Below are 17,697 nucleotides of genomic sequence, written 5' to 3'. Positions count from 1 at the left end.
ATATGTGAGTATGTACGTATGCGGCCGGCTTGATATCATTGCATATTTCCAGGCTTCGGCTGCTACAAGGCCATAATATTATCTAGAAATGGCTCTATTACGTCCCACTTATTGAATCGGAGACTGTGTTCGTCTTCCTCTGCGCTCGAAGCAGTGGAATCAAGTTCTGTGTCGGGTCTGTTCCTTGATTCACTCTGGTTTATGTCATGGATAATTGTATCGCGCCATTCGCGCAAAAGTTGCCGGCGCTTTGTACCGTCGCCTTGTAACCATAGCTCGACGATTTCACCAATCCCCAAAAATAATTGCGGGAGTTGGCACTCAAAGACGATTTTTACCAGGATTTCGATAAACGATAAGAATATCTTGTTTGAAAACTGTTTCAAAAGGTTGACAGAATTCATGAACCTGCTAATCAAAATGTAACATTTTTGAATCTCTAAAACAGCTGTACAAAATATTCTATTGAAGACGACATATTGCATAATAGCGCCCTCATTAGAACAATCCCCATGTTCTTTCAGTTTGATCCCGAATTTGAAGGTCTCCAAGACAGAATTGGGAAAATATTTTAAATCTCTTAGTATTCCTACTATGCTCGTCGAGGGACAGTGACCCTTTAGCTTGTCAATCATATATTTGTCCTTGTACCCTTCTAAGTCAATGTCGAGGGCTTGGACTAAATTTAGGTTTTTTCTTAGCGTCTTAGTCCAAATATCACGCACAATGAACTCAATTGTATTAATGAAAGTAGAGAATTCGAAAACATCATTACTAGGGTCGACCGAAAGCTCAACTTCGTCAAATAGATTCAACAACGCCACGCAATTGGGAAGTATTAATTCTACCAAGTTTTTTTCCGGGTTGTCTTTGCTTGTGCGAAACTCATGGAGCGAGTTAAACACTTTTTTGTTCAATTCATTTAACGTCATCGGAGTCTTTTCCAGGGTGGCGCCCGAAAGTAAATCAACACGACAGGGTATTTCATCATTAAAATCAAATTCTATCACATCTTCATCTTCAATGCTGAGCACATAACTTGTTAAATTTGTACGGGAAGTCTCGAAGTGTTTTTTGTTCATTCCAAAAGAGTTGGATTCCGCCGTGCGATCACATTCATTGCTCTCGCTATTTCCGCCACACGATGTTGAATCTTCTCTGTGCGTAGGGGGGCAGTTCGAATCGAGAATTCTGCCCTGTTGTATTCTCTCCTGGTTTCTTCCTCTCGACTGGAGTTGTGTTGGACTTGAGCGAGCGAAATGGCGGTTTCCAGATGTTTCTATACTATCATACTTAGGTTGGCTCCCTTCATGGTCTATTGAACTATCTTGAGACGGAGGTGATGCATCCTCTAGTGGGAAGAAACTTGTATTTGCTCCCACGCTGTGTTTTTCCTTTGAAGATAGGTTGTCTTTTAGGCCAAATTCATACTCCAGAGGAAAAAAAAAATTATTTTCCAGATTAATATTTGAACTGTCTCTCTTGCTGAACATATTTCAATCTTACCAACTTCTACCCATTTATTGAGTTGTTAACTAGAAACGTCTAGGCATTTCAAGGTTAGTTTTTTCTACAGTATTTACAATATAAGTCTCATCGGAGCGGCAGTTATGCCTTCTGTTTTTCTTTGGCATCTCGTCGCAATACTTTGATTTTGTGACGCTTCTCAAATCCGATAGCAGAGTTATCCAAACAATACGTGGAAAAAAAAAAAGATTAATTTGGTACTCCCGGAATCTCGGTAATTGCGTCTGCTCCCTTCTAGAAAAAAGCAGGAGTTGGGAACGCTTTACGCCTACCCTTTTTCTTCTAAAAAAATTCTACTATCAACTCTCAAAAGGTTTGCAAACACCAGAAAAACAAGACAAGTCTAAATGCAAGAGGGGTTTTATCAGGTCTAAATGCAACTCATGGTCAGACTAGTTCGAAGAAGAACAAAGACGTCTTTTTTCTTTGCTATCAACTCAACATAGCGTAATGAACAGAGTAAATAAAGCGTTCTCAGTGATCAAATCAAAAAGATTAGTGTTATTTAATTATAAAATAGTAAATATGAAGTTAAGTTAATAATTCATGTTGCACTTCTTAATCGAATAAACCGAATCCCATGTCATCATCAGATTCTTCTTCTTCTTCGGCAGCAGCTTCTTCAGCTGGAGCAGCATCACCAGAGGAAGCAGAGGCAGCAGCTGGGGCAGCGGAGGCGTACTTTTCTGGGTTTTCGATTCTGTCAACCAATTCCTCAATTTCTGGGTAGTGGTAAGAAGCACCAATGGCAACAGCTAACAAGTTCTTGTAGTTGTTGATCAAGGTGTGACCGACAGATGGCAAGGTTGGGTAACCAATAGCCAAAGAGATGGAAGCGATGGTGCTGACAGCGGAAACGAAGTGAGAGACCAATTCTTCATCAGTGATATCCAAGATGGAAGATGGGAAGACTTGACCGTGGTCGTAGACTTGAACAACAGTCAAACCGAAAGTGAATGGAGAAATGTTCAACAAGTTCAACAAAGCAGCTTCAGATTGACCGACTCTGGTACCGGCATCAACGACCTTAACATCGGAAACAATTTCAATGGTACCTCTGGCAATCTTGGTTGGGACACCCAAAGCTTGGAAGAAGGAGGTTTTACCTGGTTCCATACCGGTGTTAATGGCTCTAACCCAGATATCTTCTGGAGCAACGGCACCAGCTCTAGCTGGGGCAGCGAGTCTGTTAGAAACAATAACTTCCTTAATATCGGACAATGGTTCGTTGGTGAAAACGAAACCAACGTTACCTTTGACAAAAGGCAACAACTTTTCGAAGTCTGGTAACTCAGTAAGGAAACCTCTGATAGCTCTTCTGACCATGGTGTTCTTACCCATCAAAACAACGGCTCTGCCTCTTAATTCCTTTCTGACTTCGTGCATTTGCTGAGAAGAAACATTGTCGACACCAACAACGAACAAGGACTTGTATTCTTCCAAGTATTCTCTTAATTTAGCAAAGTATTCAGCTTTCTTTTCACGAACGCCTCCCATTTCAAACTTATTATATGTATTTATTAGACTGTTTGCAGGATGTTTAAAGGTATTCCGCTTATTTTCTTGGGCTTGAATTCAAATCAAAAATTAATCTTTCGAAAAGTCTATTCATGAATTCACTTATAACTAAAACTCATCTTCTGTCATTTTTTATCACAAGACTGCATTGCCACAGTGCGGTAATGTAATTTTTTCGAAGAAACTGAGCGCTGATATTTCTGAAAAATAAAGTCTAAGAAATGTTCGGGTGTTAAATAGGCAAAACAATATTAGTGTCAGTTTAGTCAGTGAGGCTTAAGAGAGTATAAGACAAAAGCCTTGGAGAAGGAAGCAATCATAATGGTGATACTAGAGTTTGTTACTGTACTGCATCATCTAGTCCGCTCTGCATTATGTTTGATTATAAGCAAGTCGACTAAGATGGTACAAGATGTACACCTAGCAAAAAAAATGGAAGAAACTTACGAGATTTTATTGGATGATTGAGCAGTGAATCCTTTAAATACATAATCTATGGATATATTTTTGATTTCGTGCCTTCTTGGATGATTTACTAGAGCAGTCTTTACAAGGTCAGGTGGACATTTACTTGATCACTGCTTACGGGCACGGCCACCGCCAAATAGGGGCCTTTCAAGAATAATCCGTATGAAGAGAAGAATAAACAAAACTTGGTATACTTAAAACGGTTTCGATGTACGAACAACCACAGCATAATTTATTGTTGAAGAACAACATATTATTTAGAAGAAATTATAGAAATGGCAGGTGCTTCAGCTCCTCCCCCGCCTCCACCTCCTCCACCAGCATTGAATGGCGGTACAGCACCTAAACCAGCAAGCTCCGTCATGCAAGGACGTGACGCCCTTTTAGGTGACATCAGAAAGGGAATGAAATTAAAGAAAGCAGAAACTAATGATAGAAGTGCTCCCACTGTTGGAGGTGAAATTGTTTCATCAACTCCAGGTAGTTCTAGTGCCGCCAGCACTAAAGGACCATCTATGTCGGCCCCTCCGATTCCTGGGATGGGAGCTCCGCAGCTGGGCGATATCTTGGCTGGAGGAATACCTAAACTAAAGCACGTCAATAACAATGCAAATGTTAATTCTGCTCCATCATTAAACTTACCATTTCTTCCTGGCGCGACACCATCTGCCACGGCACCTCCCATTCCCAGTGCCCCACCATCAGCGGCACCTCCCATTCCTGGTATTCCATTTTCTGCGGCACCTCCCGTCCCTGACACACCGCCTTCTGTACCACCACCACTTCCATCATCAAGTTCATCCAATCCAAAAATGCCACAGAATAGACCACATATGCCGACAGTAAGGCCAGCAAACAGAAGTCATCAGAGGAAAAGCTCCAACTTCTCACCTCCCATTGAGGTGGCACCTCCTTTACCATCAGGTGTTTTGCCATTATCTGCTATTAACCCTTCACAAGCTCCGCAGGCGCCTCCTCCTCCCCCAGTTCCAGCATTCAGCTCGGATTCTAAGAATTTTAAACCTACAGTTAGCACTCCTGCAAGATCATCTTCTGAAGTTCCGCCGGGCGGATTACCTTTCTTGGCAGAGATCAATGCTAGGCGGTCTATGCGAGGAATAATCGATAATACTTCATCGACAGAAAGTCGATTTGAAAACGAGAGCTCTACTTCTCGTCCGTCAATTCCCTCAACTGCACCACCCATTCCAACATCGCATGCCCCTCCATTGCCGCCTATTGCGCCGCCCCCACCATTACTATCAAACGTGGCCTCTGCATCATCTAAGAAAGCTGCATCAGCTCCGGCCCCCCCACCTCCTCCACCCCCGCTACCCGACATGACTTCTGCGTCGTCCCACAGCGTAGCATCGGCCCCGGCTCCTCCGGCTTCCTCTACATCACTATCAAACTTGACGTTTGGGACTTTCAACAAAGCAGCCTCATCGCCTGCTCCTCCTCCACCTGCACCACCTCCAACTTTTTCTTCATCTTCTGGTTTACCAGCATCATCAGTTCCTTCACCACCACCTCCTCCTCCTCCTCCTCCTCCAAATCTTCTGGCTAGCAGGCCCTCCAAGTCCAGCAAGCATTCAAAAAAACCTGTTCACTCGTCCTCCTCTACAATAACACCTGGAGGACCCTTACCCTTTCTTGCTGAGATTCAAAATAAGAGGGATGACAGATTCGTGGTTGGAGTTAATAGTGGCTACACCACTAAGGATAAGCAGGAAGACGTTATAGGTTCATCTATAAATAAGAATGATGTGAACCTTGCCGCTGCCGCTTCACCAGACCAGGGCGCTCAAAAAGGAATGTCATTTTTGGATGAGATCGAGTCTAAGTTGCATAAACAGAATGTTTATAATGCTTCTGACCCGCCATCTGCCCCTCCTTTGCCTAGTGGCGCCCCACCTCCTCCTACAATGCTACTTTCCGCTGCAACTGCATCTACTGATGATATTGGCCGCGATGAAGAGAAAAGTACAACGCGTACAGAAACGACGAAGGCACCAGCACTACCTGGGCACGCTCCATTTCCACGGGCGCCACCAATTTTGCTGGACAGTGGCAAGAGCAGTGTTCCTGCCGCCCCCTTATTACATGACGTATTTCCTTCTCAAGATGCTGGAAAACCTGCCCCTCCCATTGCGACTGCTCCACCACTACCAGCTCTCAATGCACCAAGTCTCCCTCAACAGGCCGTCCCTCCAGCAATATCTTCGGCTCCTCCAGTATCGTCTACACTTCCTGCCCGTACTGGGACTGGACCAAATTCGGACTATTCGTCAAAATCGCCGCCACCACCACCAACTTTGCAAGCAAGCACATCGGCCAAAGATTCCGGTCCCCTTAATAGTTCCAGCAAAAACCTTAAGCAGCGATTGTTCTCTAAGGGAGAATCAACGCTGCAGCATAAGCACAATACGCATACAAATCAACCAGATGTCGATGTTGGTCAATACACCATAAACGGATCTAGTTTTACTCACGGGGCAAAACCTGGAAATGAAAAGATAGTTATAGACGATTCAAGATTTAAATGGACTAACGTTACACAAATGCCCAAGCCACGTCCGTTTCAAAACAAAACAAAATTATACCCAAGTGGTAAAGGTAGTAGTGTGCCATTAGACCTAACATTATTTATATGATTTTTCTCTTTAGATTCAAGATAAGTAAGTGAATAGCTAGAAATCATCCCGCAATATGTGGTTTTTGTATAGGCTATTATCATATATAGATATCAGAAATCTGCAATTTTTGTCCGTTTTCGCAGCGAAAATTTATTGTGAAAAAAAAAAAATGAATGCGATGAGCTGACATGAAAAATGACTTGAATAATCATGTAAAGTAATTTCTTATGACCAAATTAATTGTTTGAAAGCAGGAAGTTAATTGGAATAATGCAGAAAACAGACGGTATTAGAATTCCAGGTGTTATTCTGGACGAGCTAAAAACTCTCGACTACAGTCAGGATGAAAGGTTTTCTATTGCAGAAGGTAAAAAGAGGAAAAGAGGGAATGGTAAACATATGAGTCGTAAAGAAAAGAGAAAAATGGAGAGGGCTGAAAAAAAACGGAAGAGTATACCAAACAGGGAAGGGGCTCTGACCGGGTTGAAACCAACATCAACCTTTGAGAAAAGAAGGTTGAATGCAGGTAACATAGATGTTGTCAAACAAGTTAATGGTAGACGTTCAGTTTCCTCTGACGAATCAGAAACAAACGAAAACTCGGATAGTGACGACCAGTTTAGTAATGAAGGATTAGACGAAGGACTTAAAATAGATGGTGATAAAGCAATGTCTGTCGAAGAAACGATGAAGGAACTGAAAATATTGAAACTGAAAAAAAAAAGTGGAAAAACAGCTGAAAAGACACGAAAACTTGAGGGGAAAGCAGGTATAAAAAAGAATGTCCAAAGTGAAGACATAGGTGAGGATAATGTACATTACCCACTGGCCCCTTCGGACAGAGTAGCGCTCGAAAGAGACGAAATGAATATGCAATATTATGCAAAAAAATTAGGTCTGAAGGGAGAGAGGAGAACCATACGTGCAAAAGACGAATTTGATGCAATTGGTGGACTTCTAGAAGGCTTAGACTATTTTGAGAATTACGGTAAAAACGACGAAGAATATGGAGATTTTGCCGCAGAATCCAATCGAATGAAAGATGATGAAGACGTAAGTGATATGGCCTTTTCTTCTGATGGTGATTTCTCCGCATCGAATTTCGAAGACTCCGGTGAACTGGGTGAGTCTGACAATGACAGCATTATGAATTCAGAGGATAATGAAACAAAAGGAAAGGAAAATCCGTATGTTGCTCCAGCGCAGCCTGAGAGTTATGTTCCACCATCCCTGAGAAAGAAATTAGATGATGATGAGAATAATGCTACTTTATCTGAAATTAGGAAAAGGGTTAATTCTTCATTAAACAAGCTTTCAGACACAAACATTAACATCATTATTACTGAGTTGAATGGCTTGTATGATTCGCTTCCTAGGCAGTACGTTACAGAATCGCTAAGTAAAGGTATACTGAACATCATATGCCAAAACCAGAAGTTGTTAGATGGATTCATAATGAACTATGCTGGGGTTGTATACGCCTTATGGAAACTAAGGGGTATTGAGATGGGTGCTTTTTTTATTCAGAAAACGGTAGAAACATTTTTGCAACATTATGAAGAAGAAAAGGAAAGCATATTGAAAAATCAGCAGGACAAATTCGTCTCTAAAATATGCAGCAACATTGTGACCCTATTATCGTATTGTTACAACTTTGGATTTGTTTCATGTTGCTTAATTTACGACATTATTCGTATATTCGTAGCAGATCCTAACGAATTTGCTACAGAATTACTTTTAAGAGTTATCTCCGTTTCAGGGCAACTAATCCGTGGTGATGATCCCTCTGCTTTGCGAGATATACGGTCAGATCTGCTGAAGAATGCTAAGGATTTACAAGAGCAGAGTCCAAGATTAAGATTTTTAATGGATACCATGTCTGATCTGAAAAACAACAGGTTGAAACCTTCAATTTTAGCGACTGACCATCATTTACTGAAAAAAAGTTTGCAGAGTACTTTAAAGGCATCTACTTCTCAGGAAGCTTTGCAGGTATCTCTCGATGACATCAAAAATATTGACACCAAAGGAAAATGGTGGTTGATTGGTGCTTCTTGGCGAGGTAACATGGAAAATGCTTTCGAAACTCCAAATGATAATGATAATACTAGTAAATCTAAGAAATCTAAAATTATAATTGAGGATGATCTTCTTGACGATATTCCAGACTGGAACGTCATTGCCAGGCAACAGCGTATGAATACTGATATTCGTAGGGCAATATTTATAAGTATTATGTCGGCACAAGACTACTTAGATGCGTTTAGCAAGCTGGAAAAGTTAAGCCTAAAAAATAAGCAAGTTCTTGAAATTCCAAAAATTATATTACACTGTCTTTTGTCTGATAGTGGATCTAACGGTTATAATCACTATTATGCGTTAGTAGCGAATAAAATCTGTGAAAGGTACAGTCATTTACCAAAATCTTTTCAATTCCTATTTTGGGACGCAATAAAAAACTTTGAAGACAAAGAAGTTGACTCTCAAAGCGATGCTGATGAGGAAGATGAGTTAGATGATAATAAAAAACTGATCAGCATCTCTAATCAAGGAAGATTTTTTGGGTCATTACTCGCTGATGATATTTTGAAATTAGATGCTTTTAAGCATGTTCCATTCATGGGTGGGCTAAATACGGAGGGAATGTTATTTATGGAGATTCTACTGTTTCAGTTATTTTTGGCTGTTGCTAAAAAAAGTGAAACAAAACAAAAAAAAAATGAAAATGGAACTAGACGTATTGTCTATTCAGATGACCTTTTGCGTACTGTTTTAACAAAAAATGTCAAGGCAGAGAATATGCCTTTTATTCTTAAAGGCTTGAAATGGTTCATCAACAAGAAATTTAAATACCGTAATTTTCTTCCAGGCAATAAAGGTGATAAGGCCTTTGACAGAGATGAAAGAAGATTAGTTTGGGCTTCAGAAGCAGCGAGGTCGATTTTAGATAAGGAGTTGGAAAGTATAGATTTGTAGCGTCCTTTGATACAGACTTTCTATTCTTTTATTGTTTAGTTATTATAACCTCAAGATACAAAATGTAAAGATTCTGCTTTATGTAAATTTGTTTTTTTGTATTTATTAATTTTTCATTTCTTTTTTAGCATCTTCGATCGCTTTCATGAATGAGCGACCTTCTTCCTTCTGTTTATATTTGACGATGTAAGTTATTAACTTTCCATCAGCCGTGACTGTAGGTGTTTTGATTAAATTTTCATTTCCTGGAGCTAGAGGTTCATATTTGAATGAGTCTACAACAGTTGCATTGAGTAATATGTTACCCATGCCGTCAGATCTACAAAGCAGACGAACTTTAGAGGGATCATTCTTCACCCGTAGAAGCTTCATTTCACCCACGCCCTTAGAATCATATGATTTGGTTTCGACGTTGAAAGTCATTAATTTTGCTCGTTGCGAGAATAAAGCGACCTCATTTTCCTCGCCATTCTGTAAATCCATTGGTTTTGATTCTTCTGAGGCTGTGTCTGCCTTGCTTGCACCTTGCAGGTCACTTCCTGCAGCTTTTATTGTTGATTCTTCTACAATTTCATCTGTTGCAGCTTGGCCTACCTTCTGTTCAAATGGCAGTGAAAACTTAAATCCCGTTGATGGTATAGAAGGGGTAGGGGATGTCGAAGAACTAGGAGGGGATTTTGTTGTTGCTTTTCCGAACGAGAATGAAGGAGTGCCATTTGACGAAGCTGCACCAAATGAGAAAGGTTTTTTGGCATCTTCTGTACTGCTAGTAGCTATAGAAGAGCCGAAGATAAATGCGGAAGGTTTACTACCAGTGTTTGAATCGGTACTAGCACTAGCACCAAAGGAAAAAGCAGGCTTTGTTTTTTCTTTCTTATCATTTCCATTGCCAGATTCAGAAGAGAAAGCTGAGTTGTCGGAACTTTTGCTTTCATTTCCATTTGCCTTACCAAACGAAAAAAATGGCTTGGCATCTTCCTTGTTCTCTCCTTTTTTCTCGTTGTCAATACTAGATACGAGATTGAAGGCAGGTTTCTCAACAATATGGTCTCCGTCATTCATATTAGTTTCTCTTTTCGGTGATTTTGCTGAACCAAACGAAAGCGCTGGTTCTGCCGTTCCACTGGGAGAAGTTGAAGCTCCAAAAGTAAAGGATGGCTTAGCTGCATCTGGATTTTTACTAGGTATTGAAAAGGCGAAAGATGGTTTTGTATCATTGCCATCGCCAGAGCTTTCAGTCTTCGAGTTAGAATCAGAGTTGGCATCATTTGTGTTTTCACTTTTTGCGAAACCAAAGGTGGAAAAGCCTTTTTCCTGAAATGGTTTAGCCGCCGTTTGACCAAATACAAAAGACGGTTTAGCATTTTGGGAATCTACGACCGCCCCTGTTCCAAAATTGAATGAAGATTTAACATTATCATTCTTGTTCTCATTTTCTTTGGTAGAACCCACGGACGGGAAGGAGTTTTTATCCGTGGTTTGCTCAGCAGCCGAAGGCAATGAAATGGGCTTAGCATTGGTTTCGCTCTTCTTTTCATTTTTATCGGTATTGGCATTCAGCTTAAATACATCACTTGAGACAGTTCCGGAAAACTTAAATTCAGGGCCTTTAATCTCTACATCACTTTCGCTATCACTCTCATCTTTTTTGAGGTTTTCTTTCTTGGGGCCAAACGAGAAAACTGAATCTGAGGTAGGCGCCTTCGTGTCGATTGTAAATTTTGGTCCTTCAACTTTAATCTCGCCTTCCGATGAGGAATCTGAGCTCTTTATGTCTTCCTCCACCCTGGCAGATTTATTGTCATCCTCTTGAATTGACTTTTTTGAGTTCTCATTGGATTCTTCGGACACTTCTAAGATATTCTTGATGTATAATTCGTATTTCGTGAAAAAAGGTCTTAAATCTGCTAATGGCTCACCTGAAACTAATTCATCTATCTTGGACTTAAATTGAAGGTTTAATGCTTTTAGTTTAGAGTTATACTGTGTGGTTTGATCATTATCAGCCTTAGTTCCACTGTTATTTTCCTGTTTCGAAAAATTAAAGGAACTAGCAGTCTTACTTTCATCAGATGCTGCAGGAGCAAAAGGTTTGAAGGCCATCCTGCGTTTCGGCATAGCGATCCTTCTTCTATTCATGACGGCTGATGACGCAACCTTGGTTGAGGGGGTCATGTCATCGTCTGATTCATTAGAATCGTACGTTTCCCTCTGTATTTGTGCATCGGCAACTCTTTTAGCCATCTTGCTAATACTTCTAGTGCGTTTCTTGGTCAGATTTCGTGTGAAAGAATGTTATAAGCTCTTGTCAAGTGAGAAATCATTCGCATCTTTCAACACTCATTCAGTGGAAGGTTTGTTTACCACACAAGACTTTTGAAAAAATAAATTTTCATTTCAGTAAATGTTCAAAAAATAAACTCCGATACGGGGAGTCGAACCCCGGTCTCCACGGTGAAAGCGTGATGTGATAGCCGTTACACTATATCGGATGGTAATCATGAAGTACTTCGAATGATCCGTGCATTTTACCCTGTTTTTTCAAAGAAAAGGACCTCAAAACAATAAAAATGTCGGTGCTTGCTGTTGACAGTTAGCCATATTAATTACATAAAAAGGCAGATCTTTCCTATATCATATAAGAGAGGCATATAAATGTTGGAACTGTTGGAACAATAATCAACTATCCATCAATTGCTAGTACAGCCGATTAATACATCCATTCATGTAACTAGAGGATTATCATACACGGTATTAAGAATATGATGCCAATAATAGAGCCGGTATAATATGATTTAGAACAGTCATCGAATTTAGTGGAAGCGGAAGCGCAAGGATTGATAATGCAATAGGATCAATGAATAACGATGCATGAACGAGAATAAGATTACGTATAGTTGTCGATTCCCTTTCATGGATTCCTGAGTCCATGAGGAGAACTTTTAGTATATTCTATATACACAATATTATTAACCTTATCAAAAATGGAGTCCTAACAATTGTAGCAAGATTTCACTGGCCAATAAATATTGATAATGTAACAGGACTGATGAATGACAACGCATAAAACAAAAAAAAAGAATTACACAATGTCATGTGAAATAGCTGCTTCCTTTTCTGTGCATTCCTAACATCCTGAGGAGAATTTTAGTATGTTGTATACACCTGATATTATTACCTTTATCAAAATGGAAAATTTTAACGAGTATTTCAAGATTTACCCCCTCAAAAGTTATATTCACTTTTCCACACATTGCAAGAAATGTCTGCTTTATTCTTAGTTGCTACTACCAATTTACTGCTGGAATAAATCATTATGTATGTTGCAGGGATATTCGGAGACAAAAAAACAACGGGCATGTGACTTGTACCTAGATATTTTCCCTTTACTCTCTGCAGCCGTGCCTCCATAAGAGTGACTTTCAATCCTTGCACCTCGAATAGATTTTCAAAAGAGTTTTTCTCCACTCTCTCGTTGGAGTGCGTCCAAAAAATGCGCCAAAGGCCAGTAGAAGTGCTGGAGGACCCTCGTGGAATTGGAACATGGTAGGCATCGCAAGGCGGGTCAGATGGGTAACAGGCAGTAGCTGGGCCTGTTGATATTAATTAAATCGCCTGCCGGTATATATCAGGGAAATGAAATGAACCTGCAACTACACCGTTTGAGTCCCTTTAGATAGAACACCAAATCGAACTAGTTTCAGGGTATGTGCAGCTGAGTTACAAGAAGAAGATATTTGGAAGAGTCAAGTCAAGACTACGGTCAGGTTGTGGAATTGCCAAAACATTTCAAAGTATGGAATAATAAGGAATAATATACGGTAGAAAAAGCAAAGATGAAAGTAGTGGGGCAAGCGGGACTCCAAGGAACCTGGAGAACGAATACAACTCGTAGGGATGTCAATATTCGCTATGTTGGGTGTAGGGACGTATTATCAAATCTATTTGACAGTTTTTTATCATTTTGACGGCCACCCAACGCCTTACTTTGCAGGTTGTTTTGTTTTTGATTAGATCACTTTCCCAATCAGTCCGCCGCAATACGCTAGACGGACTAAAATATCTCTACGCATTTTATAATAGTAATTTTGACACTAACATCAATTCAAACTCCTTTCTATTTTACAGAACATAATACATCATGCCTCCAAAGCAACAATTGTCCAAAGCTGCCAAAGCCGCTGCCGCTCTTGCTGGTGGTAAGAAGTCTAAAAAGAAGTGGTCCAAGAAGTCCATGAAAGACAGAGCTCAACATGCTGTCATCTTGGATCAAGAAAAATACGACAGAATCTTGAAGGAAGTCCCAACTTATAGATATGTTTCTGTCTCCGTTTTGGTCGACAGATTAAAGATTGGTGGTTCTCTAGCTAGAATTGCCTTGAGACACTTGGAAAAAGAAGGTATCATCAAGCCAATCTCCAAACACTCCAAGCAAGCTATCTACACCAGAGCTGCTGCTTCTGAATAAATCTAAAAATCAAGAAATAAGATAATAAATTGTATATTTTCTTCTTTTTTTGTTTAATCATATAAAAAATTAAATAGTCATCATTCAACGGATAATTCAATCGTATTCTATTATGCCATATATAAGGTTTGTGCTGGCGTTGCCCGCGTTCGTCCAGCGTACTAAATAGTTCAAATTGAGCAAACTAACAAGTAATTGAACCCTAATAAATGCTTCTTTTGAATTCCGTGACGAATGATATCACCGGATATTTTTCTTTCAACTTTTTGAAAAAAATTTTCCTTAACATATATAAACGTCGATGTTTCCATTGATTAGAAGAACGTTACTTCCCCTGGAATGAATGAAAATTTCACTTTTAATGAAAATACTACCACAAGAGTAACAGTGATTGTGACCTTCTCCCAAGGTTTAAATCATGTTGGAATAATGGGCTCTTTATATGCCAGGAAGCATTGCCAATTATATCGATGTAATTTAGATTTGTGAGAGGGCCGTTACAGAAGCATCTTACCGATAACAATTCTGAATTGAAGATATTGAGGTTAAGCATGATTATAAAAAATGATTTTTATATTTTTCTGAGGAAGTATATGCAGGACATTTTGTGAATTAGGAATTCTTCGTTTATGATCTAGTCTCTTTATTTTTTCAGTTTAGACCGGATCAAAAAGTCTTTTATTTGAGCAATCAAATCATGCAGATAGTTGCTTTCTTTCGCCATTATTATGAGTTCATAATATAATATTGATAAATGGTACATTTTTGGAACGTTTAATTTGATGAATAGACTCCACAATCGTCTTTTTTTTATCCGGCGATGATTCCTCTGGAATATGTGCCTTGGATTACATCATGCATCACCATCTGATTTCAACCCATTATATTACCAGGATTTTTTATCATTTCCAATATTTATCAATATTAAAGAAAGTAAATGTGCGGGAAAAATGTTCTTTTTTTAAACTATAATACGTAAATCCAAAGTCGAATGTTGTTTACAATGATGATAAAACTTACTTTTCAGTTCTGCTTCTGAACCAAAATAATAGGAAGATAACCAACTTTTACCAAAGCTCAAATCTGATTTTACTCAACATTCTTCGCAATTATTTATAGTCTTGCACTTCATTGTTTTCAGTTGCAATTCATTTCATCTGTTTTACAGTTACGTGACATTCAATTGGCTTGAAGTATGTTTTCTTGTTTATCGCGCAATTGTCTCATCTTTTTCAAAAACGTTAACATGCGGTGCTCCATCCACAACCTCAGGTATAATATTTCCAATTTGCTTGCAATATCTCTGATAGACCGTCAACAACTGGGAATTGATTTCTCAGTCTCCTGATAAATATGGAAACTTATGTTTGTATTCCTCTTAATATAAATTAACCATCAAGTTACATTTTTCAAGGATATTATAAGTTTTATGTTTAGTTGCCAAATTAGTGAAAAGAGAAGAAAAGGAGGTAAGAATAAATAATAGGCGAATAAATTTTGGAGCGAAATCTTCTGAAATAGATTTGAAACAAGAGAAAAGTACAGATTTAGTTGAAAACACAACAGTCAAGGAGATTTACTTGATAATTATAGATAGACCTGATCAGTGTTAGATCAAACAAAAAAATCTCCGCGACGGGGAATTGAACCCCGATCTGGCACGCGACAAGCGCCCATTCTGACCATTAAACTATCACGGATGTAGACATGTTAATTTTAGAAATAAAATCCTTACTTGGTATGAGGAAAAAGTGCATTCTGTCGACAAGCAGGTTCATCACTATTTACATAACTAGTCGTCATTACTATCTGAAGTATTCAGATTGTATTATAAAGTGTACCTCGTATATGTTACACAGATGTCATATCCTTCGTAGGATGAAGGTGTTGGAACAATAATCAACTATCCATCAATTACTAGTACGACTGATTATTACACTCAATCACGTAACTAGAAGATTATCATATACGGTGTTAAGAAGATGACAAAAATTATTAGACCAGTGAAATAAGATTCAGAACAGTCATCAAATTTAGTGGAAGCTGAAGTGCAAGGATTGATAATGCGATAGGATCAATGAGAAAGGAAGTATAAAAATGAAGGGGGAATTAAGAATAAAATTATGTAAAATTGTCGATTCCCTTTCGTGGATTCCTAAATCCATGAGGAGAGCTTCTAGTATATTCTATATACATAATATTATTAACCTTATCAAAAATGAAATCCCAACAAATGTCACAAGATTTTATTGGTCAATGCTATTGAGGTTTTTTTAGTTTTTTGATGGACAAGTTTACTTCAAGTTTGCTTTCATTTGATTAATGCAATGCGACTCTCTTCTTGTAATAAGGGTAAACCAAACTTTCGGCAAGCATGATTTCTGTTTTTGCGTTGCTTCATATTCTAATTTACATTCAAGAAATGACTTACCAACTCTTTGAAGGAAAATTACATAAACTGACTACACGCCATATGTTTTAAATTGTTCATCGAGCTGGAAGTCATCTGAAAGGAGTTACACTCTGCGATCGCTTTACATTTATGATTATTTTAGAATGACATTAATTTTGATTTCTTTTGTTGTTTAAATGGTATGTAATGCTAATCTTACATAGGAAGATGATAATCATAAGAAAAACTTATGAAGCCCATCTACTCAATATCAAAATACTATTAAGATGGGTCGTTTTGCGATAATTGAGACATGAAAAGTAGCCACGAGCGTTAAATGATGTAATTGAATATGACTAGTAATTTCGTGGTGATAATTCGTTCCCTCGTTCATCATAAAATTTTTCCTCTATTATATCGTTCGATGCAGCGCTACTATTCATGTGCTCTCCACCATTATTAAAATTATTATGGTCGGCATTGTTGGTAGCCAATACGCTATCGCTGTCCCCTATTCTCATATCGAAAAGGGAGCTTTGCTCCATCACATCATCTGCTTCATCGAGATCTAAGCCACCTGCTGAAGATGCGCTACCACCCAAAGGTGAGTTAGATTGGTATTCATCGCTAACTTTCTTACCCAAAAGCATATACCACCATTTGGTAAATTTGTTAGCTCTATAAGCTGTAACGACTTTACCATCTGAGTCGATAAAGTCAGTTCTTGATGATTGGATGCAAAACATGTAAATAAGGACCAGGATTATCAGAATCAGTGGCACACCAATACCAACCACACAACCAATAACAATATTTCTATTTTTTTTGGAAAGACCAGAGCTTTTTGATTTGCTATTTGGATCGGCAGTCGCCGATGGCGTATATGTAACAGTAGTGTAATGGTTTGAGAGAATCGTCTTACCGTTAATAACACTGGTGATAGTGCTTCCTTGATTGTAGGAAGTAGTCAATGAGGTGGAAGAGGTTGAAGGTGCAGAGGTGATTGTTGATTGAGAGGACGGCGTAGAAGAGGTTGATGGGGGGGAGGATGAAGATGATGCTGACTCGGATGTCGACGATGCCGATGATTCGGAGGTTGAAGGGGCAGAGGAGGATGAAGAGGATGGAGAAGCTGAAGAACTAGAACTAGAAACAGAGGAAGAGCTGCTGCTGCTGCTGCTACTGCTGCTTGAAGCAGATGAAACACTGAATGATGTGAACGATACGGAGGCAACACTAGTAGATGAAGTTGTGTGTGACGCAGAGGATCTACTGGATGTTGATGAAGAAAGGGAGGAAGAAATATCCGCACTTGAGGAGGAAACCAAACTCGATGACGACAAGGTACTTGATAACCTCAGCGTGTTTGTCGACGAGAACCCACTGGATATTGCCGATGAATTAGAGGACGACGATTGCACGAAAAACTGTGCTTGTATTGTTGAGATGAACGAGAGAAACAAAAACAAGATTTGTAAAGTGTTCTTGCCTTTGTAAGAAGACATGCCGTGGTGTGCTCTGCTTGTTTTATTTATTGTTTCCAATCTCTACCAGAAAAAAAATAATAATACTTGTTTAGCGAGTGTAAGTATATCGTTGAAATGAAGGGGCTACGTAAACCTAAAATGTTTGCGAAAGAATTCTTGTTTTCCTCAGATTTACTGAAATGCTAAACCAACTCGCAATTATTCCTTGAATTTCCAGTTTGAAAA

The 17,697-nt window shown here is 39.1% G+C and overlaps 7 protein-coding genes and 2 non-coding genes across 9 annotated transcripts; 3 read left to right on the top strand and 6 right to left on the bottom strand.

Moving 5' to 3' along the window:
- Nucleotides 1–62: 62 nt before the first annotated feature.
- On the bottom strand, nt 63–1,493 carry SPO77 (Spo77p; the record flags this gene model as incomplete). The annotated part of the gene is made up of 1 exon (XM_056229960.1): nt 63–1,493. One exon carries the CDS (start codon nt 1,491–1,493, stop codon nt 63–65), a length of 1,431 nt encoding a protein of 476 aa, XP_056083926.1.
- A 592-nt stretch (nt 1,494–2,085) lies between these two features.
- RPP0 (60S ribosomal protein uL10) lies at nt 2,086–3,024 on the bottom strand (the record flags this gene model as incomplete). Its single annotated transcript, XM_056229958.1, has 1 exon — nt 2,086–3,024. The coding sequence occupies one exon, from the start codon at nt 3,022–3,024 to the stop codon at nt 2,086–2,088; it is 939 nt and encodes a 312-aa protein (XP_056083925.1).
- Nucleotides 3,025–3,788: 764 nt separating this feature from the next.
- Nucleotides 3,789–6,167, top strand: VRP1 (Vrp1p; the record flags this gene model as incomplete). Its single annotated transcript, XM_056229957.1, has 1 exon — nt 3,789–6,167. The coding sequence occupies one exon, from the start codon at nt 3,789–3,791 to the stop codon at nt 6,165–6,167; it is 2,379 nt and encodes a 792-aa protein (XP_056083924.1).
- A 252-nt stretch (nt 6,168–6,419) lies between these two features.
- On the top strand, nt 6,420–9,125 carry SGD1 (Sgd1p; the record flags this gene model as incomplete). Its single annotated transcript, XM_056229956.1, has 1 exon — nt 6,420–9,125. One exon carries the CDS (start codon nt 6,420–6,422, stop codon nt 9,123–9,125), a length of 2,706 nt encoding a protein of 901 aa, XP_056083923.1.
- A 105-nt stretch (nt 9,126–9,230) lies between these two features.
- NUP2 (nucleoporin NUP2) lies at nt 9,231–11,369 on the bottom strand (the record flags this gene model as incomplete). Its single annotated transcript, XM_056229955.1, has 1 exon — nt 9,231–11,369. The coding sequence occupies one exon, from the start codon at nt 11,367–11,369 to the stop codon at nt 9,231–9,233; it is 2,139 nt and encodes a 712-aa protein (XP_056083922.1).
- A 176-nt stretch (nt 11,370–11,545) lies between these two features.
- Nucleotides 11,546–11,617, bottom strand: Skdi_12.trna16E. The gene has a single exon. It is a non-coding gene; the product is annotated as a tRNA-Glu (tRNA).
- Nucleotides 11,618–13,266: 1,649 nt separating this feature from the next.
- Nucleotides 13,267–13,593, top strand: RPS25B (40S ribosomal protein eS25; the record flags this gene model as incomplete). The annotated part of the gene is made up of 1 exon (XM_056229954.1): nt 13,267–13,593. The coding sequence occupies one exon, from the start codon at nt 13,267–13,269 to the stop codon at nt 13,591–13,593; it is 327 nt and encodes a 108-aa protein (XP_056083921.1).
- Nucleotides 13,594–15,221: 1,628 nt separating this feature from the next.
- Skdi_12.trna15D lies at nt 15,222–15,293 on the bottom strand. Its single transcript has one exon. It is a non-coding gene; the product is annotated as a tRNA-Asp (tRNA).
- Nucleotides 15,294–16,341: 1,048 nt separating this feature from the next.
- Nucleotides 16,342–17,490, bottom strand: MID2 (Mid2p; the record flags this gene model as incomplete). Its single annotated transcript, XM_056229953.1, has 1 exon — nt 16,342–17,490. One exon carries the CDS (start codon nt 17,488–17,490, stop codon nt 16,342–16,344), a length of 1,149 nt encoding a protein of 382 aa, XP_056083920.1.
- Nucleotides 17,491–17,697: the final 207 nt, after the last annotated feature.

Source organism: Saccharomyces kudriavzevii (assembly GCF_947243775.1).
Source record: "Saccharomyces kudriavzevii IFO 1802 strain IFO1802 genome assembly, chromosome: 12".
Classification (NCBI taxonomy): Eukaryota; Fungi; Ascomycota; class Saccharomycetes; order Saccharomycetales; family Saccharomycetaceae; genus Saccharomyces; species Saccharomyces kudriavzevii.
The sequence above is the reverse complement of the archived record's forward strand: the minus strand, read 5'-3'. Positions and strand labels throughout refer to the sequence as shown.